The 26,564-nt window shown below is 45.8% G+C and overlaps 1 protein-coding gene across 1 annotated transcript; it reads right to left on the bottom strand.

The window, feature by feature from the left end:
* Nucleotides 1-468: 468 nt before the first annotated feature.
* Nucleotides 469-26,564, bottom strand: LOC311133611 (solute carrier family 2, facilitated glucose transporter member 1-like). Its single transcript, XM_084167130.1, has 10 exons — nucleotides 26,139-26,564; nucleotides 9,174-9,269; nucleotides 4,153-4,313; nucleotides 3,774-4,014; nucleotides 2,946-3,108; nucleotides 2,520-2,707; nucleotides 2,306-2,410; nucleotides 2,091-2,192; nucleotides 1,747-1,950; nucleotides 469-1,571 (listed from the first exon to the last, which is right to left on the bottom strand). Exons 1-10 carry the CDS (start codon nucleotides 26,154-26,156, stop codon nucleotides 1,371-1,373), a joined length of 1,479 nt encoding a protein of 492 aa, XP_084023256.1. The 5' UTR covers nucleotides 26,157-26,564; the 3' UTR covers nucleotides 469-1,370.

Genomic DNA, 26,564 nt, shown 5'->3' with positions numbered 1-26,564 from the left:
AACTACTATTATGGAATATTTTTTGTGACAACACAACCAACACTGTGGATGATAAAATGCTTCTAAAAAGACAACTTTCCTCAAAATGCCTTATAACAAGAAAGGAAACCTTCTTGAAGTGGCACAGCAGTCATAGGCAGGAACCTCTACATCAAGAGGTGGTGTCGGCTGAATCAGCCAATTATACAGGGTTGTCAGCTATGTGTCACAAAACATCATTGAACAAGATAGCAGCCCCTACAGTGCTGAACTATGCAAAATAATTGTGGAGTTACAATAACAAAAATCACTACTTTTCTATAAACATAGAACATTAGTTGGGAGTCTGACCCCAAATGGTCTAAAAGCTTGGGAATGAAATATAAAATGTACACATACTTACAGCCCAAAAGTATTCACCCAATGTTTGATGGCATTTTTGTAACAGTGCTTGTAATTCACTAAGAAATAAACCTCATAAAAAACGACTATTCATGATTTCATTTATTTTTCCATAAGAAACAAATATTCCTAAAATAATCAAAAACCTATCTGGACAGAAGTTCAAAAAAAGATTTACATGGCATGCAATGTCTTGAAGGTCTTGATTGTTCCAGTAAATAATGTAGGTCATAAACAGAGAGTCTGTGTAATAAAGACATACATATTGTTATATGTAGCCTCAGACATTCCCTCTGTGGAACAGAATAACCATTAGTTGTGGTTTAGTCCCTCTGGACTGGCAAAGCAAGTGTAGTTGCGGTACAATACAGTAGAAGGCCTTTTATTGAGGACTGCTCCCCCTGTTGGAAAACAGTACAAATGTCATATTTCAATTCCACACCAATTGCTCAAATTTGCTGTGGCTACAGTGTTGCTATACAGTATGCTCTGTCTCATCAAGTATCAAAGGGAACAAAAACACAAATTCTGAACTTTAAAATCATCCCTTACAATGAAGGGTACTGAGACCTGCATAAGGGACATAAGCATGGATATCTAAACCGACAAAATGAGTAAGGCAAGAGAAAATAAAGTAAAGGTTACTTAGCATTTGACGTTGTGTAATTGAAGACCCCCCTTTTCCTTCTTCTAACCATCTACCATTCCAAGCCACCCTCTTCCACCCATGTCCCTGCTCACACCAAGTTTGTGTTGTGATGAGAAGAGAAAGGAGCTAGAGACATTGAGACAGGGGATCGGGAGGGGGGATCGGGGCATCTGTTCTCAGCTTGGTGAAGATGCCTGAAATGTAATGACAACCAGTGTGTCAGTTTAGTAGTTTTCACGCAGTTAGTGAGTAGTCCCCTCAGGTTGGGGTGGTCAGGGAGGGTTCAGGGCCGGGCCTCATCAGGGGGTGTGGAACGAGAGGAGAGGGGAGGGACAGGTGCTCAGAGCTGAGAGTCAGCCCCCAGGCTGTTGAGCTCCTCCGGCGAGTGCTTCTCTCCCCCAGTGCCAGCCGACTGGCGGAACCCGGCCGAGATCTCGTCAAACGTCCGGCCCTTGGTCTCAGGCACCTTGAAGTAGGTGAAGATGAAGAAGCTGAGCAGCAGTATGGTGAAGATGACGAAGACATAAGGGCCACACAACTCCTGTAGGGTGAGAAGGTGTAGAGAAGGAGAGAGAACATTGATGACTCTGTTTATTAAGCAGTGGGCTCCAAACAAACATGTATTCAAACTACCAGTTCACATATATCAAGATTAGTATTTCTACAACATCTACCATGTTGAGCATCTGACTAACAAGGTTGTGCTCAGTGCTTACCTCTACATACTGGAAGGCCATGCCCACTATGAAGTTGGCAGTCCAGTTGGAGAAGCCAGCCACAGCGAAGGCCGAGGGCCGGGGTCCCTGGGAGAACAGCTCAGCCACGATGAACCAGGGGATGGGACCCGGGCCGATCTCAAAGAACGCTACGAAGGCAAATATGGCCACAATACTCACGTAGGACATCCATGGCAGCTGGTCCTGATGGAGGACAAACAGACAGCAGAGGGTTAAACTACTGGTATTCATGCTACATATTATATTAACAAGTGTTTTTCCTCATTCATTCCTTATGAGAGCTGCTAGCATTATGTGAAATGTGTTGTAGTTAGTCTAAGTACCAGCAGAGCCAGAGCGATGGTCATCAGGACGGCAGCGCCTGCCATTCCAATCAGCCCCAGCAGGTGGAGAGACCTGCGTCCAGCGCGCTCCACCACAAACAGCTGAGGAACGGAGATAGGGTTGAGTTGTACTGTCCAAACACAAATGTGGTTCATCATGCATCATGCGCACCAAAAATGACACAAACACACCAGTATCTGCCATAGTTACTCACCGACACCACAGTGAAGGCTGTGTTGACCACGCCGGCACCAATTGTAGCATAAACAGGCTGAGCAACTCCGGCCTTCTCAAAGATACGGGTAGAATAGTAGAAAATCTGGAGGACACCAAAAACACAGTTTAGAGTTAGAAAATAGACATGTTAGCATACGTGTTTGTGTATATGGAGTGTGTGTTTGGGGTGAGAAGTATGAGAGGTGACTCACAGCGTTGATGCCAGACAGCTGCTGGGAGAGCTGGAGCATGATGGCGATGAAGATGGGCTGGCGGTAGAGTGGCGAGCGGAACAGCTCCAGGATGGTCACCTTCTTCTCCCTCATCATCTGCCTGGCCTCCTCCTTCATCTCCTGCATGTCTGCACTCACGTCTGTGGTCCCACGCAGCTTCTTCAGGACTTACAGGGACAGAGAGAGAATAGGAGGTTACATTACAGTCTGGGTTGGGTCACTCGATACCTGGTCAATTCAAACAATTCAGGGGATAAGTTTAAATTCAACTAATGAATTGAAAATGTGCTATTATTTTAGATGAGGAATATTTTCAACTCATTCAAATTGACAGACCTGAAATTGGCTGAACTGATTACATAAAGCGTATGAATGTGTGTTTGTGTGTAAATGTACTCTACTCACCAGTTTTGGCCTTGTTCTCCTCGTTGCGGTTGATGAGGAGGAAGCGGGGGCTCTCGGGGCAGAAGGGCAACAGGGCACACTGCACCAGGGCTGGGATGAAGGTGAAGCCCAGCAGGAAGGGCCACAGATCATTGTTCCCCATTAAGGCATCCATGCCAAACACCTGAACCACAACACATAGTTAGACCACCATCCGATTAAGCCCTCTTGTGCAAACTTCCGCCGTACCTTACTTCATTGTTAACCTAAAGACGTACGAGCTACCAGACCGACCCAGTCTCAGGAATGGCTAACTCTGGAGATCCCTTCGATCTATAATAATAATAATAATAATAATGTATGCCATTTAGCAGACGTTTTTATCCAAATAGACTTACAATCATGCATGCATACATTTTACGTGATCCCAGGAATCAAACCCACTATCCTGGCGTTGCAAGCGCCATGTTCTATCAACTGAGCGGTAAATCTGCTTTTAGGTTTTTTGCACGTTACTTGCGGAATAATCTCCAAAATCGTTAATGTCATGATTTGGTGCTTCTAGGGCAGTTCAGATGGCTGATTGAGGACCTATTTATTGAAACATTTATTTGTTTTCTATGATTGTGTTTTGTATCTCTGTTTTGCTTTCGTAGTGTATTGATGTGTATATTTTTGTAATTACTGGGCTCATCTGTAAATGAGACCTTGGTCTCAGCATGACTCCCTGTCAAAATAAAGGTTAAAAAATAAGATTATGTAGCACAACTCTCATAGAGAACCCTTTGTAAAAGCATACATATCATCCATTATTCTCCATATAATATCCATGTTGCCACTGGCACTGACCTGTGCCATCAGGATGCCCATGACAATGCCCAGCTGGTGGAGGGTACCCAGGGCTCCTCGAAGGGCAGTGGGGGCCACCTCACCCACGTACATGGGTACAAAGCCAGTGGAGAGGCCGGAGTAAAGTCCCACCACGAAGCGCCCGATGATCAGCATCTCCCACGAGCCACCCATCTTAGAGAAGCCCATGAAAGCAGCGGAGACAAAGGCCAGCACGTTGGCCATCAGCATGGAGTTCCTCCTGTAGACATGTCAATTACAGTCCAATTACTGTACAAACTTTTACATGTCACAGATATTATACAGTACATAGGCCATCTATGTAATATCATCTCACATAACACAGTTGTAAATAAACATTGTGAAGTGACGTATTTACCTGCCAAAGCGGTTGACAAACAGGCCCACGGAGAAGGAGCCGAAGATACCACCGACAGAGAAGATGGCGACGGAGACGGACCACAGGGTGGTGAGGGAGGTCTTGGTGATATTCTCATTGTAGCGTTTTCTCCATGTATCGTTGAGGAAGCTCTCAATAACCTAGCAGAGAAGGGAAGAAAACAACGCCAGCTTAAAACAATGCCAAAGAACGAAACGGTGCCAAAGAAAGAAACCACAGTCAAATGTTAATTTGCTTTTTTAACTGAAGAGACAGTAAAAAATAAAGTGTTTCCTTGTCCTCATTGCCATTGGCCCGGGCGGCTGCTATTTTGGTGTCTGGCCAGTAGATGACGGTATAGGATTGGATTTCAGGGCCATGTTTCGTATGAAAACGTTCTGAATGTTGTAGATAGAATGACCACAAATAGAGCCGACATGATTTCTTATTCTACATGTCAGAGATGCATGTTTGTTCTACATTGCATTTTTATATCTGAACGTTCCAAAAAGTTGCGTCCTGCTGAACGCGCCCCTCATTTTCCATCAACAAGGAAGTTTATGAAAGAGCGAGATGTTGGGTTTCAGCCCCTTCCCCCACAGTGACTTATCAGTGTTGCCAAACATACATAAGTCCGCCCAGCGTGTGATGGAAGTTAAGTAGTACAGGCTGGGAGGAATGTGCCCTCTATCTAGCACCTCTAGTACTGCCTCCTCCTGTCCTCCCCTCCCAAATATCACTGCTGGCTCCTGTCATGTGCTTTGCTGATAGATTATACAATATACTTTTTTTACAGATACTTACATAACGCTGAGTGATTCATATAGAACTGCTAATGTATGTTTAAGTCAGCTGAGGGGTAGGCTGTTCAAGATATGACATAGGGTCTGGCATAAATTATACAGACCCAGAAAGTTATCCTAATTATTCTGCAAAAAAGTGATGACAAATCTAATATAGCCTAGCCTAGTCAGCCTAACACTGTTAATAGTGTTCAATAAAATAAATTCTTACAGATAGAGAATGGCTGTCCTTGATTTCATATCCTTGATTTGCTCTGAATAGGCTGGTGTCTGACCCAAGACCTAGCAAGCACCTGGACACAATGAAATACACTGTTCATTCATGACCGGTGACCCTGTTCTGATTAAAGTGTTACTGTCTCTGTGGACTCTTGGCTGGGCAGGCGGTCAGGTCTGTCTGTGTTACAAGGTGCCCAATTTGGAGCGGGAAGAGAGGTAAGAGGACAAACAGGCCAGCAGCCCAGGGCCCTTGAGAGACACCTAATCTAATCAGTGCTGCACTCTTTAGAGTGGAGGGCCTGCGTCACAACAACCAGCAACGCTCCATCCCTAATCATAGAGAAAGAGAGAGAGGGAGTGAGGGCGAGGTGGGTTGGGGATAATCTAGGGTCTCCATATACAGTAGTAATGCTGTTATCACATTTATCCTGAATCTGGATGTGTCTCTATGCTCAGCAACGCTATCGTTTCTGTGAAGACTTCCCTGCACTCTGTATGTTGCTACTAAACAGCTGTGGCATTGTGTGGTATTACTGAGCATGTGTCAGTGTGCTTTCAGTATTAGTGTTTTATTTTTCATATTTTTTTTTACAAATGTTAGAATATTTCTTCCACTGACATTACAGAGTATTTTGTGTAGATTGTTGACAACAAATGGCAATTAAATCGATTTTAATCTCACTTTGTAACACAACAAAATGTGGAAAAAGTAAAGGGCTGTGAATACTTTCTGAAGGCACTGTATGAAGTATCAATATCAGTAGTACTATAAAATAAAGTAAAACCGTGCTGGATCACAGACATTTACATCATTACATTTTAGTCATTTAGCAGACGCTCTTATCCAGAGCGACTTACAGGAGCAATTAGGGTTAAGTGCCTTGCTCAAGGGCACATTTACGTCATTTAGCAGACGCTCTTATCCAGAGCGACTCACCAATTGGTGCGTTCACCCTATAGCCAGTGGGATAACCACTTTACAATTTACAACTTTACAATTTACAACAGACAACAATGGCAGCGCAAGGTAGCCATCAGGACATTCATTTTTATAAGCAAATTCATACTTTCTCATCTTTTGTTTGCTAGTCGTTCGATTGGTTTGATATTTATGGACGTGACCCAGTCGTTCGTTCTTTATGTTCTGTTGCCATGCTCAGTGGCAACGTTCTTATCCCTTGCTTGCTAGCTAGCCAACTAGCTATGGCTAACACAGTCACGACCTCTGCAGCCAGAATAACAGCAAAGTAGCTGGCAGGGATGTCCTTGTCCCATCACGCACTAGCGACTCCTGTGGCGGGCCGGGCGCAGTGCACGCTGACTCAGTCGCCAGGTGTACGGTATTTCCTCCGGCACATTGGTGCGGCTGGCTTCCGGGTTGAGCAGGCACTGTATCAAAAAGCAGTGTGGCTAGTTTGGGTTGTGTTTCGGAGGACACACGACTCTCGACCTTTGCCTCTCCTGTGTCCGTACGGGAGTTGTAGCGATGGGACAAGACTGTAACTACCAATTGGATACCACAAAATTGGGGAGAAAAAGGGGGTAAAATACCAAAAACATTTTTCCTGATATCTTTTCAAACTTTTCCTGTTACCTGTTTGTGTCCATTCTAGAATGCCCTTCTAGCCAATCAGAAACAAGTATTCAACAATGCTGTGGTATAACAGCTGATAATATCAGTAAAACCGATATATCGGTCGGGCTCTAGTATCCGGGCAACAAGGCACCTGGAACTTTGAGCCGAGCTGAGCGCCAGAAGGTTTGTTCATACAAAGAGCATTACTGTGTCTGGCTCAGCCCTTTTACCTAAATTAAGAGATTCTTATAGACCACATGACCTAACATCCCCAGGCTGTTGTGAGCTTTCAGTAAACAAAACAATTCTGTAGAGTTAGCACCTACAGTAAAAAGCTGTCCAGGGGACACACTTACAGTGGGGAAAAAAAGTATTTAGTCAGCCACCAATTGTGCAAGTTCTCCCACTTAAAAAGATGAGAGAGGCCTGTAATTTTCATCATAGGTACACGTCAACTATGACAGACAAATTGAGAAAGAAAATTCCAGAAAATCACATTGTAGGATTTTTTATTAATTTATTTGCAAATTATGGTGGAAAATAAGTATTTGGTCACCTACAAACAAGCAAGATTTCTGGCTCTCACAGACCTGTAACTTTTTCTTTAAGAGGCTCCTCTGTCCTCCACTCGTTACCTGTATTAATGGCACCTGTTTGAACTTGTTATCAGTATAAAAGACACCTGTCCACAACCTCAAACAGTCACACTCCAAACTCCACTATGGCCAAGACCAAAGAGCTGTCAAAGGACACCAGAAACTAAATTGTAGACCTGCACCAGGCTGGGAAGACTGAATCTGCAATAGGTAAGCAGCTTGGTTTGAAGAAATCAACTGTGGGAGCAATTATTAGGAAATGGAAGACATACAAGACCACTGATAATCTCCCTCGATCTGGGGCTTCACGCAAGATCTCACCCCGTGGGGTCAAAATGATCACAAGAATGGTGAGCAAAAATCCCAGAACCACACGAGGGGACCTAGTGAATGACCTGCAGAGAGCTGGGACCAAAGTAACAAAGCCTACCATCAGTAACACACTACGCCGCCAGGGACTCAAATCCTGCAGTGCGAGACGTGTCCCCCTGCTTAAGCCAGTACATGTCCAGGCCCATCTGAAGTTTTCTAAAATGCATTTGGATGATCCAGAAGAGGATTGGGAGAATTTCAGATGAAACCAAAATATAACTTTTTGGTAAAAACTCAACTCGTCGTGTTTGGAGGACAAAGAATGCTGAGTTGCATCCAAAGAACACCATACCTACTGTGAAGCATGGGGGTGGAAACATCATGCTTTGGAGCTGTTTTTCTGCAAAGGGACCAGGATGACTGATCCGTGTAAAGGAAAGAATGAATGGGGCCATGTATCGTGAGATTTTGAGTGAAAACCTCCTTCCATCAGCAAGGGCATTGAAGATGAAACGTGGCTGGGTCTTTCAGCATGACAATGATCCCAAACACACCGCCCGGGCAACGAAGGAGTGGCTTCGTAAGAAGCATTTCAAGGTCCTGGAGTGGCCTAGCCAGTCTCCAGATCTCAACCCCATAGAAAATCTTTGGAGGGAGTTGAAAGTCTGTGTTGCCCAGCGACAGCCCCAAAACATCACTGCTCTAGAGGAGATCTGCATGGAGGAATGGGCCAAAATACCAGCAACAGTGTGTGAAAACCTTGTGAAGACTTACAGAAAACGTTTGAACTGTGTCATTGCCAACAAAGGGTATATAACAAAGTATTGAGAAACTTTTGTTATTGACCAAATACTTATTTTCCACCATAATTTGCAAATAAATTCATTAAAAATCCTACAATGTGATTTTTCAGGATTTTTTTTCTCATTTTGTCTGTCATAGTTGACGTGTACCTATGATGAAAATTACAGGCCTCTCTCATCTTTTTAAGTGGGAGAACTTGCACAATTGGTGGCTGACTAAATACTTTTTTCCCCACTGTATATGTGCAACAGTTTGAAGGAGTAGCGTCAAAGAAACTCATTTTGTTTAAGTTAATGGAAAATAGGTTAATTTAATTGATGGAGTCAGATCTCACTGAGAGCTCCTAAATTATGTTCCCTTTAACGGAGTGAGTAGCACTCTCCTGGGTGTCTCTTTACCTACAGTCCAGCAGGCTGAGCCCTTTTGGGGCATGGAAACACTCCTTTACACATGAATCACGTCACAGAGGTCCTCTAATAGACAGTGCCTTGGACGAGATAGGCCTACATCGAGTTATTATTAGCCCCCTTCTTTTCAGGTGTTGCAGGGAACATCTTGACTGGCCTAGACTGGCATAGGGGCAGGGGCAGGGGCAGGGGGACGATTCAAAAACGGTGTCGGTGGGATAACTATAGACAAGCCTTCCCCACCCGATTCTGATCAGACACATCAGCCCCACCTCCCCACCCAATCTCATCCCTGTGGACTCACCTTCTGAGGGGCGTTGATGACACCGGTGTTGTAACCGAACTGCAGCGAGCCAATCACCGCTGCTCCCACCGTCAGCATCAACTGGAAGGTTACTTGCTGAAATGAGACAGGAGAGAGAGTCAGTTAGAAATCACCTCTCTTCCAAATCTTGAAGGTACTTGGAGTTGACAGACTTATTGTCTTATGATAACATAAGATAAGTTATCCCGTTGATGCCATTCCATATAGGACTTGGCTAGATAGGCCTTTAGGCATATTTTGAGTGAGAACCTCCTTGGCACAGTACTGTAAGGGTTAATCAACTTAGTTTTACAATATCCATTGACTTCATCCTGTTCTACTAGTTAGACAAGTAATTTCACTATGAACACCCTGAAGATTGCAAAATGTCCTGATTCTCCTGATTCATGTCCTTTGCATTGACCACTCAAATGAATGTGGCCCTGGTAATGTTTTAGTTTCTAAATGCGTTTCTTCCTCCAAAATGTAAAAAAACTTGCCTAACTTGAGCTGCAGTTTCGTAGAATGGGCTAGAATCCTACATTGTGCAATAGGTGGTTGTACTGCCCCAAATGTGTGTGATAGTGACCCAACTTGCAAGAAGGCAACCTAGCCTCAGGCCAAGAAGATAGGAGGGAGGAGTTAATCCTCAAACTGTCCACCTCAGGTGGTTGACTGTAAATATGGTGCATTAGGACCATGTGTCGGCACCCAGCCCTCTCAGGGGAGCGCTGGTCTAGCCCCCGGCATTGTTCTTGTTCTTGTTCCTGTTAGTTCTAAAATCTTTTGATGGGCTTAATCCCAGTGGAGCCCCAAGGCAGGCAGAGATTGTCCTCATGCAATCAAGTTAACACTCACACACAATCCTTTTCAGATGAGCCATTATGCCACTTTCACATTTCATGTAGTGCGTGTCTGTGGCTAAGTCAGTATTGTAGGCATATTGGGGTTTACACTACCCATGAGTTGTTTTTTTGAGTTGGTTACAATCGTGTGGAGAAGAGGTATGTGGGTTACTGGTAATGGGAGTTTTCCACTGTTTGGGAGTTGTCTGTATCTGTGGTGATGTTTTGATAGTGACATGGCTGTTCTGAAGTTAGAGTTAGCCTTAGTGCTTCACACCAGTTGCTATGGAAGCTGAGATCCTCTTTCTTACTCATGTTGTGACTATATTGGGATTCCAAACTTAAAGCAAGTGTAGTTATGACTAGGTCCCACATGTCTGTAAAATGTGTGTGAAAGTGAACCATCCCAAATCTCAGATTTCCGCAAGGAAAAATATAAGCCATGACCATTGTTACAAAATGTACTCAACTATATAAACTAAGATAATGAACTTGCGTGATTTCAGAGTTGTGTCATTGGTTGTTATAGCCTACATGTGTTTCTTATTCATGGCATAATATTTTTGTGAATTCTGAGATTCTTGCCTGAGGGTATGAAGAGGGTAGGGAGCTAGAATGTTTGTAAAACACTCACTGCACAGCAAGCTCAGTGTAGCTCAGTAAGAGACCCAAAAAAGGGCAGGCCTGAAAGTTTTGTGGGCCCACCCCACAGTAGCAGGTTGACCAATAAGGTTCCACACAAGCGATGAGTCGCTGGGGTTCAACGAGTGCATCACTGGGTTGTTATAACCAGCCTCAGTACAGGATGTGAACATTCACCACACACAAACACACACACGTTCAGGAATCCAGAAGTTTGAAAGCTGTTGGCTAGGATCTTAAAGGAGCCATGCTTCCTTTCAGTGAACCAGTTATGTCATTCTTATAGACAATACCTCACTTTTGTAAAAACACCAATTTCCAAATTAACAAGAGACACAGTAATCTTCATTCAACACATTACATTTACATTTACATTTACGTCATTTAGCAGACGCTCTTATCCAGAGCGACTTACAGTTAGCGCATACATTATTTTATCGAACCCACAACCCTGGCGTTGCAAACGCCATGCTCTACCAACTGAGCTACCACACTCATAGGCTACCTCCCTCTTGTTCAATCAAAAGATGTGCAGGTTTTAAATGGCCACTGTTTGAGTGAGATTGGGACCCTTTAACACAGCCAAACTTGTTTGCAAATACTCCCGAAATATGGAACTTCACTGGAGTGTGTTTGGATGTGTGTGTGTGTGTGTGTGTGTGTGTGTATGTGAGGAACTATGAAACACTCCTCTGTGACATTGCGTTTAACCTACATACCAGTGTGTAGAGGGAGACATTGCCTAGGGCTGTTACGGTGACCGTATTACCGCCACACCGGCGGTCACGAGTCATGAAGGCAGTCAAATTCCACATGACCGTTTAGTCATGGTAATTAGGCTTCTCCAAGTTCTGATGCTGCTGGTCATTAGTAGCCTACCAAACTTGCTAACTGCCTGGTACTCAGCACTCTATTGTCCCTCTAATCCCTCTGACATCAATGTAAATGTATTTGAAAATCTAATCAAACACTTCATGAGAGGCCATGAGCTCATGTTGCGCAACATTTCTATAGGCTATGCAATTGCGGGAGAAAACAGAGTGATGGCCTCTAATAAAAAGAGGAGGATAACATCAGCTTTCTATAGGCAATGACCTACTCTATTTATTTATCTACTTTCCTAATATTAAGCACATTGCTTATATTTACAACAGGAGTTAAAAATCCTCCATTCGCTATTTAAGTGCATAAACAACATGTATTTTTTCCCGCTGCCCCTGTTTCGATACAGGTGCATGATAATGGTCCATTCTAAATCAAAACAAATGTCACACATATATTATTTAGTCTATGTAAAGACAAGATTAAATCAAGAATATTCTAATGGGTGACAATATTAACCTATCACTTGTGAATGATATATTATCACTTGTGAATGATGCACAGCATAAGAAACAATGCCTTTTTTTTGCGACTTGTTCGAATCATAGTCACACACCTCATGTCTGTCACGATCGTCAAAAGGAGGAGACCAAAGCGCAGCGTGTTGAGCGAACATCGTAGACTTTATTATAAAGAAACCACGATCAAAACAACAAACCAAATATGACGAACGTGAAGTTCAATACTAACAAAGACTAACAGCATCAAGGAAACAAAAACCCACAAAACCAAGGTGAAACCACACAGTATAAATATGGCTCCCAATCAGAGATAACGAGCCGACAGCTGACACTCGTTACCTCCGATTGGGAGTCATATGACTAAATCAACATGAAAACCAAACATAGAAATGAAACAACTAGATCCCACATAGAACTACACCCAAACGAAAATGACAACCCTGGCTCACTACTAAGAGTCCCGGAGCCAGAACGTCACAGTACCCCCCCCTAAAGGCGCGGACTGCGACCGCGCCTCACAACCCCACAATAGGGGAGGGCTGGGTGGGTGTTGCTCCCCGGAGGCGGTTCCGGCTCCGGGCTTGACCACCACCCCACTATAGTTACTACCCGCTTTCTTAACCTCCTCCCAATGACCACCCTCCACTTAAACCCACCTGGATTAAGGGGCAGCACCGGACTAAGAGGCAGCACCAGGCTGAGGGACAGCACCGGACTAAGGGGCAGCACTGGACTAAGGGGCAGCACTGGACTAAGGGGCAGCACCTGACTAAATGGCGGATCCTGGCTGGCTGGCTCTGGCGGATCCTGGCTGGACGGCTCTGGCGGATCCTGGCTGGACGGCTCTGGCGGATCCTGGCTGGACGGCTCATGGCTGGCTGACGGATCTGGCTGCTCATGGCTGGCTGACGGATCTGGCTGCTCATGGCTGGCTGACGGATCTGGCTGCTCATGGCTGGCGGAAGGCTCTGGCTGATCCCGTCTGGCGGAAGGCTCTGGCTGCTCCTGTCTGGCGGAAGGCTCTGGCTGATCCGGTCTGACGGAAGGCTCTGGCTGCTCCTGTCTGGCGGAAGGCTCTGGCTGATCCTGTCTGGCGGAAGGCTCTGGCTGATCCTGTCTGGCGGAAGGCTCTGGCTGATCCTGTCTGGCGGAAGGCTCTGGCTGATCCTGTCTGGCGGAGAGCTCTAGCGGCTCCGGTCTGGCGGATGGCTCTGAAGGCTCATGGCAGACGGGCGGCTTTGCAGGCTCAGTACAGACGGGCAGTTCAGACGGCGTTGGGCAGACGGACAGTTCAGACGGCGTTGGGCAGACGGGCAGTTCAGGCGCCGTTGGGCAGACGGGCAGTTCAGACGGCGTTGGGCAGACGGACAGTTCAGGCGCCGTTGGGCAGACGGGCAGTTCAGACGGCGTTGGGCAGACGGACAGTTCAGGCCCCGTTGGGCAGACGGCAGACTCTGGCCGTCTGAGGCGCACCGTAGGCCTGGTGCGTGGTGCCGGAACTGGAGGTACCGGGCTGAGGACACGCATCTCAGGGCTAGTGCGGGGAGAAGCAACAGGGCATGCTTGGCCCTGGGGACGCACCATAGGCCTGATGCGTGGTGCCGGAACTGGAGGTACCGGGCTGAGGACACGCATCTCAGGGCTAGTGCGGGGAGAAGCAACAGGGCATGCTTGGCCCTGGGGACGCACCGTAGGCCTGATGCGTGGTGCCGGAACTGGAGGTACCGGGCTGAAGACACGCATCTCAGGGCTAGTGCGGGAAGCAGCAACAGGGCATACTGGACCCTGGGGACGCACCGTAGGCCTGATGCGTGGTGCCGGAACTGGAGGTACCGGGCTGAGGACACGCATCTCAGGGCTAGTGCGGGGAGCAGGAACAGGGCATACTGGACCCTGGGGACGCACCGTATCCCTGGTGCGTGGAGTAGGAACAGGCCGGGCTGGGCTGGCGAAGCGCACCGTATCCCTGGTGCGTGGAGTAGGAACAGGCCGGGCTGGGCTGGCGACGCGCACCGTATCCCTGGTGCGAGTGGCCGGAACAGGCCGGGCCGGGCTGGCGAAGCGCACCGTATCCCTGGTGCGTGGAGTAGGAACAGGCCGGGCTGAGCTGGCGACGCGCACCGTATCCCTGGTGCGAGTGGCCGGAACAGGCCGGGCCGGGCTGGCGAAGCGCACCGTATCCCTGGTGCGAGTGGCCGGAACAGGCCGGGCTGGGCTGGCGACGCGCACCGTAGGCTTCGTATGAGGCTCAGGAACAGGCCGGGCTGGGCTGGCGACGTGCACCGTACACTTAGTGCGAGGGGCCGGAACAGGCCGTACCGTACTGGGGACACACACTACTGGCTGTACCTCGGGATTAGGAACGGGCCGGACCGGACTGGTTACACACCCCAGTACCTCTCGCCGTGCCTCTACACCTTCCTTCCCTGCTTTTCCCAGTAGCCCCCTTAACCTGGTAGCCTCCTGAATCCGTCCCTTCTCTGCCTCCGTCAGCCCCCTTAACCTGGTAGCCTTCTGAATCTGCCTTGTGGCAGCCTCCTGCTGCTCAGTCGCCCAAGCCATGTGCCCCCCCCCAAAAACTTTTTGGGGTTGCCTCTCGTCCTTCCGACGATGGCCCTGCCGATGCCGTTGCTCCTCTCGCCGTCGCCTCTCCACCGTCTCGTTCCATGGTCGGCGATCCATACCATCCAGGATCTCCTCCCAAGTCCAGGACCCTTTACCGTCCAACAGTTCCATCCATGTCCAGACCCTTTGCTCCTGGACGCGCTGCTTGGTCCTTTTATGGTGGGTTTTTCTGTCACGATCGTCAAAAGGAGGAGACCAAAGCGCAGCGTGTTGAGCGAACATCATAGACTTTATTATAAAGAAACCACGATCAAAACAACAAACCAAATATGACGAACGTGAAGTTCAATACTAACAAAGACTAACAGCATCAAGGAAACAAAAACCCACAAAACCAAGGTGAAACCACACAGTATAAATATGGCTCCCAATCAGAGATAACGAGCCGACAGCTGACACTCGTTACCTCCGATTGGGAGTCATATGACTAAATCAACATGAAAACCAAACATAGAAATGAAACAACTAGATCCCACATAGAACTACACCCAAACGAAAATGACAACCCTGGCTCACTACTAAGAGTCCCGGAGCCAGAACGTCACAGTGTAGCCTAGCCCATAGGCCTATATGTTTTAATAAGGTTTGTATCACAACTAAAGTGGCCAAATCACTTCTTAAAATTAAGCACATTAATCCACTTTACAAGGGGTTTAGAGCCTAACTGGCATATACAGTTGAAGTCGGAAGTTTACATACACCTTAGCCAAATACATTTAAACTCAGTTTTTCACAATTCCCGACATTTAATCCTAGTAAAAGTTCCCTGTCTTAGGTCAGTTAGGATCACCACTTTATTTTAAGAATGTGAAATGTCAGAATAATAGTAGAGAGAATGATTTATTTCAGCTTTTATTTCTTTCATCACATTCCCAGTGGGTCAGAAGTTTACATACACTCAATTAGTATTTGGTAGCATTGCCTTTAAATTGTTTAACTTGGGTCAAACGTTTCGGGTAGCCTTCCACAAGCTTCCCACAATAAGTTGGGTGAATTTTGACCCATTCCTCCTGACAGAGCTGGTGTAACTGAGTCAGGTTTGTAGGCCTCCTTGCTCACACATGCTTTTTCAGTTCTGTCCACAAATTTTCTATAGGATTGAGGTCAGGGCTTTGTGATGGCCACTCCAATACCTTGACTTTGTTGTCCTTAAGCCATTTTGCCACAACTTTGGAAGTATTGTCCATTTGGAAGACCCATTTGTGACCAAGCTTTAACTTCCTGACTGATGTCTTGAGATGTTGCTTCAATATATCCACATAATTGTCCTTCCTCATGATGCCATCTATTTTGTGAAGTGCACCAGTCCCTCCTGCAGCAAAGCACCCCCGCAGCATGATGCTGCCACCCCCGTGCTTCACGGTTGGGATGGTGTTCTTCGGCTTGTAAGCAATCCCCTTTTTCCTCCAAACATAACGATGGTCATTATGGCCAAAGAGTTCTATTTTTGTTTCATCAGACCAGAGGACATTTCTCCAAAAAGTATGATATTTTTCCCCATGTGCAGTTGCAAACCATAGTCTGGCTTTTTTATGGCGGTTTTGGAGCAGTGGTTTCTTCCTTGCTGAGTGGCCTTTCAGGTTATGTCGATATAGGACTCGTTTTACTGTGGATATAGAAACTTTTGTACATGTTTCCTCCAGCATCTTCACAAGGTCCATTGCTGTTGTTCTGGGATTGATTTGCACCAAAGTACGTTCATCTCTAGGAGACAGAACGCGTCTCCTTCCTGAGCGGTATGACGGCTGCGTGGTCCCATGGTGTTTATACTTGCGTACTATTGTTTGTACAAATGAACGTGGTACCTTCAGGCATTTGGAAATTGCTCCCAAGGATGAACCAGACTTGTGAAGGTCTACAATCTTTTTTCTGAGGTCTTGGCTGATTTATTTTGATTTTCCCATGATGTCAAGCAAAGAGGCACTGAGTTTGAAGGTAGGCCTTGAAATACATCCACAGGTACACCTCCAATTGACTCAATTAGCCTATCAGAAGCTTCTAAAGTCATGACATAATTTTCTGGAATTTTCCAAGCTGTTTAAAGGCACAGTCAACTTAGTGTATGTAATATTCTGATCCCTTGGAATTGTGATATAGTGAATAATAAGTGAAATAATCTGTCTGTAAACAATTGTTGGAAAAATTACTTGTGTCATGCACAAAGTAGATGTCCTAACTGACTTGCCAAAACTATAGTTTGTTAACAAGAAATTTGTGGAGTTGTTGAAAAACGAGTTTTAATGACTCCAACCTAAGTTTATGTAAACTTCCGACTTCAACTGTATAAGCAGCGCGTGAGTTTCAAGTTTGGGGAAGATTATTTTCACCATAAAACTGCACCTTTATAATAAAAGCATTACATGCATAATTGCATTTGCGGTCACTTTTGATAATGGTGTTTTCCGCTAATGGAACATTCGTGCTTATAGCCTACTACCATGTGCACATTGCTGCGCTTATAATGTGAATAAGTAGCCTAATAGTTTATCAACATTTTAAGCTAAACGTTATGATCTGCTGCATCAGCCACATTGCATAAAAAAGGTTTTTTGATGCTAGTGGTTGTATTAATTTGGGATCTATTGCATCCCACAACTATCCCAGACTATGTTTGGAATATTTATTTATCGCACAGAATAGAATAGGTCGACTTTTGTACTATGAGGGATAGTAGATTGAAATAGGCTTGTGCTTTTGCTGTTCGTTAGGCCTACTCACCTTGTTGGCTGACGAAAAGTAAATGTGGACAGTTCTTCCAATATCTTCAATATGCACCTCGGAATTGGATAAGGACGCGTGCAGTTGCGTCCTCGATGTGTTTGTCTTAACTTGTAGCCTGTGAGAAAGACCCGATCATGGGACGGAGAGCCGTGTGAGTGAGAGACGCTTCGGATTGCGCAGCACACTCAGAGAGAATGGCACAACACAGCACTCCGGGCCGCAAAAGGCATGGACATTTTTAAGGTGCATTACGGCCACAAAGGGGAAGCCGCCATGACATTCGAGGCATTATGCTTGTCAAATTGTGAATGAGAGACTATTGGAGTGGGTACAGCCTGCGCAAAAAACAAAGCAGAGCTCAAGCCTTTCAAGTGACTCAAATCATCATTAGAGTCTCTTCACGCAGCCTTACAATGTATTAAAAATAAAAAACATATATCCCAACCTATTTCTTTGTTAACCGCACAACACAGATTGTGCGCACTCCCTCAAATTGTTTGGAGAAAATGTTATATTTTATTCAGCTTTGTTCAATTGTATTCTTCATACTATAAAATAATATAAAATAATGCCATGGAATTATAAGCAAATCTTGTCTGCTAAATGACCTAGTGTAGCCCACAGCCATTTGGCATAGCCACATCAGGACCTAACATAAGGACAACTCAGAGTATGCTATTATAGACTACATTTTCTTCATATCATGCTTCTTTAGACCTGTCTAAAATAAATAATGGATTTATTGTGAAGGTGTAGGCTATATTATATGGATTTATTATACTTTTTTAAATGGCTTGTAGGCTATGTGAGGAAGCCAGGAGATGCTAAATGTGTTTATGTTCATTAACGGTCAATTACCGTGAGACTGACAGTTATTTGGTTGACAATCACCGGCTGAAGACATTTTGTGACCACCACAGCCCTAACCATGCCTCCCCCTGGCCTAAACACATATAAGCACACCCACACACACACACTATTAGGAGAAAGAATCAGGGCAGATCTTTATTTTTTATTTTTTTTATTTCACCTTTATTTAACCAGGTAAGCCAGTTGAGAACAAGTTCTCATTTACAACTGCGACCTGGCCAAGATAAAGCAAAGCAGTGCGATAAAAACAACAACACAGAGTTACATATGGGGTAAACAAAACATAAAGTAAATATACAGTGTGTGCAAATGTAGCAAGTTATGGAGGTAAGGCAATAAATAGGCTATAGTGCAAAATAATTACAATTAGTATTAACACTGGAATGATAGATGTGCAAGAGATTATGTTCAAATAGAGATACTGGGGTGCAAATGAGCAAAATAAATAACAATATAGGGATGAGGTAGTTGGGTGGGCTAATTTCAGATGGGCTGTGTACAGGTGCAGTGATCGGTAAGGTGCTCTGACAACTGATGCTTAAAGTTAGTATCTTCTGTTCTATGCTATCAGAAAACATTCCAGTGTGTTCTTTCTGAAAGGGGATGGTCACGTATCATTCACCTCGGAAACAACGAAGTCACACCCTCCAGCTCTGAGATGGTTGTCACAGCCTTACAGACTAACACTGGCTCTTTAAACACATAATGTCACCATCTTTGTAAAACAGCTTTACATTCCTGTCAAAGATATACTGACTTGTATTCAAATAGTATTTTGATTAGATAAGCTATACAAAAAGACCTTGTCACATGATGACTGATGACTCATGCCCACGTTCAATAAGGAACTAAAGGTACTGGTTATATAATAAAACAACTTTCATTGAGACAACAAAATCAGGAGAGTTTAACTGGCATACCGACAGCATACAAATCCCTTACCATTTTTAGAACATGTTTATATAAAGATTTCCTTGGTTCTGTCAGCGCAACCAAACTTCCATGCAAATAAATCTCCTTCTCCTCAGGAGTGAGTCTGTGAATTTTTGCCCAGTCACAGTGATGTGGCTGGAGTATTGTTGACTTTGGCTTTAGGCCTAGTTGGTTATAATTTAATTAATCTAACTTGGATCAATAAAAATGGAATATGCTGATATACAACCGTTCTCCAAAAAAGGCTTTTGCATGATTACAATCAATGTTTACATTTCAGACCTGCCTCATCTAATGCCTCATCAGTGAAACCTCTTCACATCGATGTGATGCATGAGACAGTCTGGGCTTGAGCAAACATCTAAAGTGATCATAGGCCTGTCCCTTGAGCAACAGTTTACTCAACAAAGTCCAATGGTTAAATGCTTGGAGGTAGTTAGGTAAATTAGATCTACTTCATAAGATCAACAAAAGCAGTCCAACAAGGAAAGTGTATACTGCGCTGATGAATGACGATGGTGAACCTGTTCTTAAAAGGAACGGGAACAGGGTTTGGAAAAAAGTTGTATAATAGGTAAGCAGAATTGTGAAAGTCAATTCCAAGTGTAAGATAGAACCTTTTTTTCACATAAGCACTTTGTTGCCTAATGTCTGGTGACCAAAGCCCTAAAGCTGACACTACTGGTTTTGGGAGGATGTCTGGTGAAACAGAATTACTTCCTGCTATGTAATGTTTACAGCCACATCTTCCCTGTAAGTGAAACCTATAATGCAATAGTTTAGTTCCAGTTAATTTAATCACCTTTGTCTATAATCTAGAATTGTCAGTGGTCCCCCTCTTCTAACACCCTAGCCTCTTCTAAAATTACTGCTGGTACACGTTGCAACCATACCATTTTTCAATTCCTCATCAATCCACAGGGATTTAACCATTTTTACTGTCATTTTCTTAATGGGTGCATGCATATTAGTAACTGGGATAAGCAATTTCATAAATGTGTCAAGTGCAGCGTCTGTTTGCTCCTCATTACACACCACGGACCAACAAATATTATTTACATCAACAACATAGGAATCACTACAAAACGTATTGTATGACCTCTTATCCACTATATTTGGCCCAGCCTTTGGAACTTTGGTTTTCCTAGATATGGCTACTATATTGTGATCATTACATCCGATGGATTTGGATACGGCTTTAAAACACATTTCTGCAGCATTAGTAAAGATGTGATCAATACATGTTGATGATTTCACTCCTGTGCTGTTTGTAACTACCCTGGTAGGTAGTTGTCACGCTCTGGCTCCGGGACTTTGTATGTTGAGCCAGGGTGTGTTCGTTTCGTTGTGTTCTGTTTGGTTGGGTTGTCTATGTGGTTGTTTCCTTGTTTGGTCGTGTGACTCCCAATCAGTGGTAACGAGTGTCAGCTGTCGGCTCGTTATCTCTGATTGGGAGCCATATTTAAACTGTGTGTTTTCACCTTGTGTTTGTGGGTTTTTGTTCCTTGTCAGTCATTGGTACTGTGGACTTTACGAATCGTCTATTGTTTTGGTTTTGGCACTTTAATTAATAAAGTCTATCATGTTCGCTCAACACGCTGCGTATTGGTCTGCTCCTTTGGAAGACGATCGTGACAGAAAAACCCACCGTACCAGGACCAAGCAGCGTGTCCAGGAGCCAAGGGTCTGGACATGGGAGGAGATTTTGGATGGTAAAGGGTCTTGGACTTGGGAGGAGATCCTGGATGGGATGGATCGCCGGCCATGGAGTAAAACAGTGGAGAGGCGACTGAGAGAGGAGCAACGGCGTCAGCAGGGCCATCGTCGGAGGGACGAGAGGCAACCCCAAAAAGTTTTTTGGGGGGGGCACATGGCTGGGCAGCAGGAGGCTGCCACAGGGAGACGTGGAGAGAAGGCTACCGGATTACGGGAGCCATTGGCGAGTAGAGGGAGGGAAGTAGTTGAGGCACGGCGTGAGAGACTGAGGTGTGTTACCAGTCCGGTCCGGCCCGTTCCTGATCCCCGGTTAAGGCCAGTGGTGTGTGTTCCCAGTACGGACCGGCCTGTTCCTGCTCCACGTACCAGGTCTACGGTGTGCGTCGCCAGCCCAGCCCGGCCTGTTCCTACCTCTCGCACCAAACCTACGGTGTGCGTCGCCAGCCCTGCCCGGCCGGTTCCTGCTCCTCGCACTAAGCCTACGGTGTGCGTCGCCAGCCCTGCCCGGCCGGTTCCTGCTCCTCGCACTAAGCCTACGGTGCGCGTCGCCAGCCCAGCCCGGCCTGTTCCTGCTCCACGCACAAAACCTACGGTGTGCGTCGCCAGCCCAGCCCGGCCTGTTCCTGCTCCACGCACAAAACCTACGGGGTGCGTCGCCAGCCCAGCCCGGCCTATTCCTGCTCCACGCACAAAACCTACGGTGTGCGTCGTCAGCCCAGCCCGGCCTGTTCCTGCTCTACGCACAAAGCCTACGGGGTGCGTCGCCAGCCCAGCCCGGCCTGTTCCTGCTCCACGCACAAAACCTACGGTGTGCGTCGCCAGCCCAGCCCGGCCTGTTCCTGCTCTACGCACAAAGCCTACGGGGTGCGTCGCCAGCCCAGCCCGGCCTGTTCCTGCTCTACGCACAAAGCCTACGGGGTGCGTCGCCAGCCCAGCCCGGCCTGTTCCTGCTCCACGCACAAAACCTACGGTGTGCGTCGCCAGCCCAGCCCGGCCTGTTCCTGCTCCACGCACAAAACCTACGGTGTGCGTCACCAGCCCAGCCCGGCCTGTTCCTGCTCTACGCACAAAGCCTACGGTGTGCGTCGTCAGCCTGGTCCAGCCTGTTCCTGCTACTCGCACCAAGCCAAGGGTGCGAGTCGTCAGCCTGGTCCAGCCCGTTCCTGCTACTCGCACCAAGCCAGGGGTACGAGTCGTCGGCCTGGTCCAGCCCGTTCCTGCTACTCGCACCAAGCCAAGGGTGCGAGTCGTCAGCCTGGTTCAGCTCGTCCCTGCTACTCGCACCAAGCCAAGGGTGCGAGTCGTCAGCCTGGTCCAGCCCGTTCCTGCTACTCGCACCAAGCCAGGGGTACGAGTCGTCGGCCTGGTCCAGCCCGTTCCTGCTACTCGCACCAAGCCAAGGGTGCGAGTCGTCGGCCTGGTTCAGCTCGTCCCTGCTACTCGCACCAAGCCAAGGGTGCGAGCCGTCAGCCTGATCCAGCCCACTCCTGCTACTCGCACCAAGCCAGGGATGCGAGTCGTCAGCCTGGTGAGGCCCGTTCCGGCTCCACGCATCAAGCCTAGGGTGCGTATCGTCAGCCAGGTCCGGTCCGTTCCTGCCTCACGCGCCAAGCCAGGGGTGCGCGTCGTCAGTCCAGATCCTACCAGCTGGGTCAGATCGGACCGGGGGCGCTACGGGGGGATTGAAGAAGGGTGGTGGTCAAGTTTGGAGCCGGAGCCGCCTCCGAGGAGTAATGCCCACCCAGCCCTCCCCTGTTTGGGGTTTTTGAGGCGCGGTCGCAGTCCGCGCCTTTAGGGGGGGGTACTGTCACGCTCTGGCTCCGGGACTTTGTATGTTGAGCCAGGGTGTGTTCGTTTCGTTGTGTTCTGTTTGGTTGGGTTGTCTATGTGGTTGTTTCCTTGTTTGGTCGTGTGACTCCCAATCAGTGGTAACGAGTGTCAGCTGTCGGCTCGTTATCTCTGATTGGGAGCCATATTTAAACTGTGTGTTTTCACCTTGTGTTTGTGGGTTTTTGTTCCTTGTCAGTCATTGGTACTGTGGACGTTACGAATCGTCTATTGTTTTGGTTTTGGCACTTTAATTAATAAAGTCTATCATGTTCGCTCAACACGCTGCGTATTGGTCTGCTCCTTTGGAAGACGATCGTGACAGTAGTCAACCTGAACCAGGTTGCAGGCACTAGGTACAGTTTGAAGCTTTCTCTTGAGTGGGCAGCCTGATGAAAGCCAGTCAATATTTAAATCACCCAGAAAATATACCTCTCTGTTGATATCACATACATTATCAAGCATTTCACACATGTTATCCAGATACTGACTGTTAGCACTTGGTAGTCTATAGCAGCTTACCACCAGGATGGGCTTTAGGTGAGGCAGATGAGCCTGTAGCCATATTCCTTCAACAGTATTTAACATGAGATCCTCTCTAAGCTTTACAGGAATGTGGTTCTGAATATAAACGGCAACACCTCCACCTTTGGCATTTCTGTATTTTCTGTAGATGTTATAACCATGTATTGCTACCGCTGTATCATCAAAGGTATTATCTAAGTGAGTTTCAGGGATTGTCAGAATATGAATGTCATCTGTTACTAGCAAATTATTGATTTCCTGAACCTTGTTTCTTAAACTACATATGTTAACGTGGGCTATTTTTAGCACTTTTCTGGGATGCTTGATTGTTTTCATTGCTTTACTGGGAAGCTTAGCAGAGGTAGACATGCTCATGTTATTTATGTTAGTGCAGGGTGAGCTGCACACAGTGCACTTCCTACTAGGGCACACCACCTCAGTGCTAGCTGTATAACTCTGGTTAATAGGCACATGATTACTGCATACAATAGCTGTGGGATCAGCAGAGGCATTCAAGGCAGTAAAAGGGACAGACATTAGGTTACTTACATTGAGTCTTCCAACGCCCCTGTGATAATGTACATTTGCTGAAGCATTATGACAACTCAGCGACACAATGGTATGGATGAACTGAGCTGGGCTTGGGTCATGGTCTAAAACATACATAGAGGTCAATGGGTAGACTGGGAGGTAGGCATGCAGACAGACTCTCGACAGACTGTCTGATACTAAACATACGTCTGTATTTAGGATCCATCTAATTTCCCACTGATTTCTGGTGCAAGGGTTGTTTCAAACCTGACACAATATCAGATACAGTACAGCTCTAAGGAGAAAAAGATAATGTGCCTTACAGATTTAACCAAACTCTCCTTTACATGAATAGCGATTAGCAGAGAGGTCAGTACAGCATGTACAATGCCTTCCACTTCTTCTAGGAAACGAATTAGGCTCTACGTTTGTGCCTGTTTCAATTACAGCATTCCCAGATCTCTTAATCCCATATTTTATAGAAAATAGTCATTAAGCCTCATTAGAACAAACACACTGACATGTACATTAAAGGGCATACTGAAGGGGCAGTCATGCAGAGGGAAATAAAGCTAGTGGACCGTCTTGAAGAAAGGCAGTGGATTGAGTGGAATTAAGCTTTTAGAAGGAAGGAACTGAATGCCGGCTCTGAACAGTCAGCTCTGTCAAAAATCTAACTGTTTCTTAGTGAGTTATACCACTCAACACAGACCAGGTCAACTGTATGCTTGACCCCAATTACCTAGCTTCTTACCCAAGAAAAAAAGAGGCCTCCGTTGAACTAAAAACAAAGCCTATTGTTTAGAGTCAAGCTTTAAAGGGACTCACAACTTGTGCCCAAACTGCCCATGAATTCAGTCATGTTTTGATTGTTAGGCTTTGCGCCGGAAGGGAAAGCCCTATTAGTTGAATGCTTGTTATCTAGTCTATAAAGGGAACAAAGATGTTAGACAGTATTGTTATTTGGAGAGAGGTTGAAGTTAAACAGCCAATTGGTGAGCAGTCAAGCAGGGGAGGTGTCTATCTGAACAGGTGTATCAAAGTGAGGCCAAAAAGTACTACCTTGCAGACAGATGAGACAGAATATCATTGATGTGTGCTCAGAGGTGAGTATGGACAAATGCTTATTACAATGTTATGCACACATGATTGAACCATGGCTGGTGACAGCTTGATGGCATTTTGGCTGTTGATTTTTCAACCACACCCTGCGTCACCAACACCTGGTTGTACCCACACGCTGACTGCCACTTCCCTGCATTAAAACCAGTAGGCAAAGCCCAACCACGAGATGCTGATTATTAACACGCTCAGCGCGGTATTAGCATGGACGCACGCTCAAAGCTCAAGCTGCCTGTCGAAAGCAAAACACTAGCCTAATGGGAATTTAGGCTTTTACCCCCTCGTCTTTTCCTACTGTGAGTATTCCCCTGTAAGGGACCGCCGCTGGCCATCTGCAGTCCTGGTATCTGTGGGAACAGAACAGGACCATTCCCATCACGTCCAGGACATAGCCTTCCAGCTGAGCGCCAGGAAATCACATAGCTCTACCAAACCAAAAAAGGGGATACAGAAAAAGAACAATAAACATGTTCACCATGTCAAGCAGAAGTAACAGTAAGCAAGGACTGGGAGGGACTTTGAAGTTGTCATGGGGTTAACTAACCACACAGCATCAGCTGTAAGAGTCAGCCATATCAGAGACCAGATGAGTCACATCTCTTCCTTTTACTACTGTAAACCAACAATAAGTAAATAATAAATGTTACATCGGACAAATTAACAAAAATTAAGTGAAGACCTCATATGCTGTGATAAAACAGATCATCTCAATCTAGACTTTAATGTGCTGCCTTCCTGTGAGTAATGGCATCATGCTTACACGATACAGGCATGATGCCAACAGAGGGGTATGCAGGTTTATTAGCCAGGATGCAGGTAGTTTATCATCTTTAAAAGGGATTATAAATAGCCAATTAGGGGCCACACACGTAGGCATACCCCGAGATATGATGCTGGCGCGCGTGCTTCATTTTCCCAGCAGCCGGATATCCCACTGCGTCCAAATATGCTGGTGAGCAGCACAGCGCACATGATTTACATTTCAATTGAATGAAACAATTAAATGGTGAGTTAGCCAGTGCAACTTATTGAAAACAAAGTCTTACCATTCTAAACCCATTGACATTACAAGCTAACCCAACCAGTTTTTCAGACAAACTAGCTTGTCTCTCTCTCTCTCTCTCTCTCTCTCTCTCTCTCTCTCTCTCTCTCTCTCTCTCTCTCTCAGAGACACAGACAGACAGACACACAAACACACCGTTTTGTATATTGGTTTCTAAGAATGCTGCTAACTAGTCGTTAGCCTCACTTAGAGTCACAATTACCTTGCCGCCTGAATCCATCGCCGCAGTGTGTCTTGTCGATATTATTGCTGGCAATCTTTAAATGTCAGTACTTTAGTTTGGGTAACTTCCGCGTGTCTTCTTTTGGCTCAGACGACGTGTCTCATTTTTAGAGATTTCTGGTGAAAAAAGATGACTGATACAAGATGTCATAAACAATAGTAGCTTCTTCTTTGTTCTTCTTTATTTTCAGAGTAATTATTTGTTTCCAAATTGTCCTCAGTTCATCTTAGTTTATTCCCCCAGTGGTATTGCTGCCATGAGCTCAAAACTTCAGATTAATTATGTCCCAAAGGTTTATTTGGTTGTTGAAGTAGGTCGTTCCTCGAGTAGCCTACAGACTGCTCTTTCGGGGAATAAGACGGTGAATATATGTTCTCCAGCCCAACTACAGAGATTGGCTGACGC

This window comes from Coregonus lavaretus (genome assembly GCF_964263955.1).
Source record: "Coregonus lavaretus genome assembly, chromosome: 8".
NCBI lineage: Eukaryota > Metazoa > Chordata > Actinopteri > Salmoniformes > Salmonidae > Coregonus > Coregonus lavaretus.
This window is presented reverse-complemented; position numbering and strand designations above follow the sequence as displayed.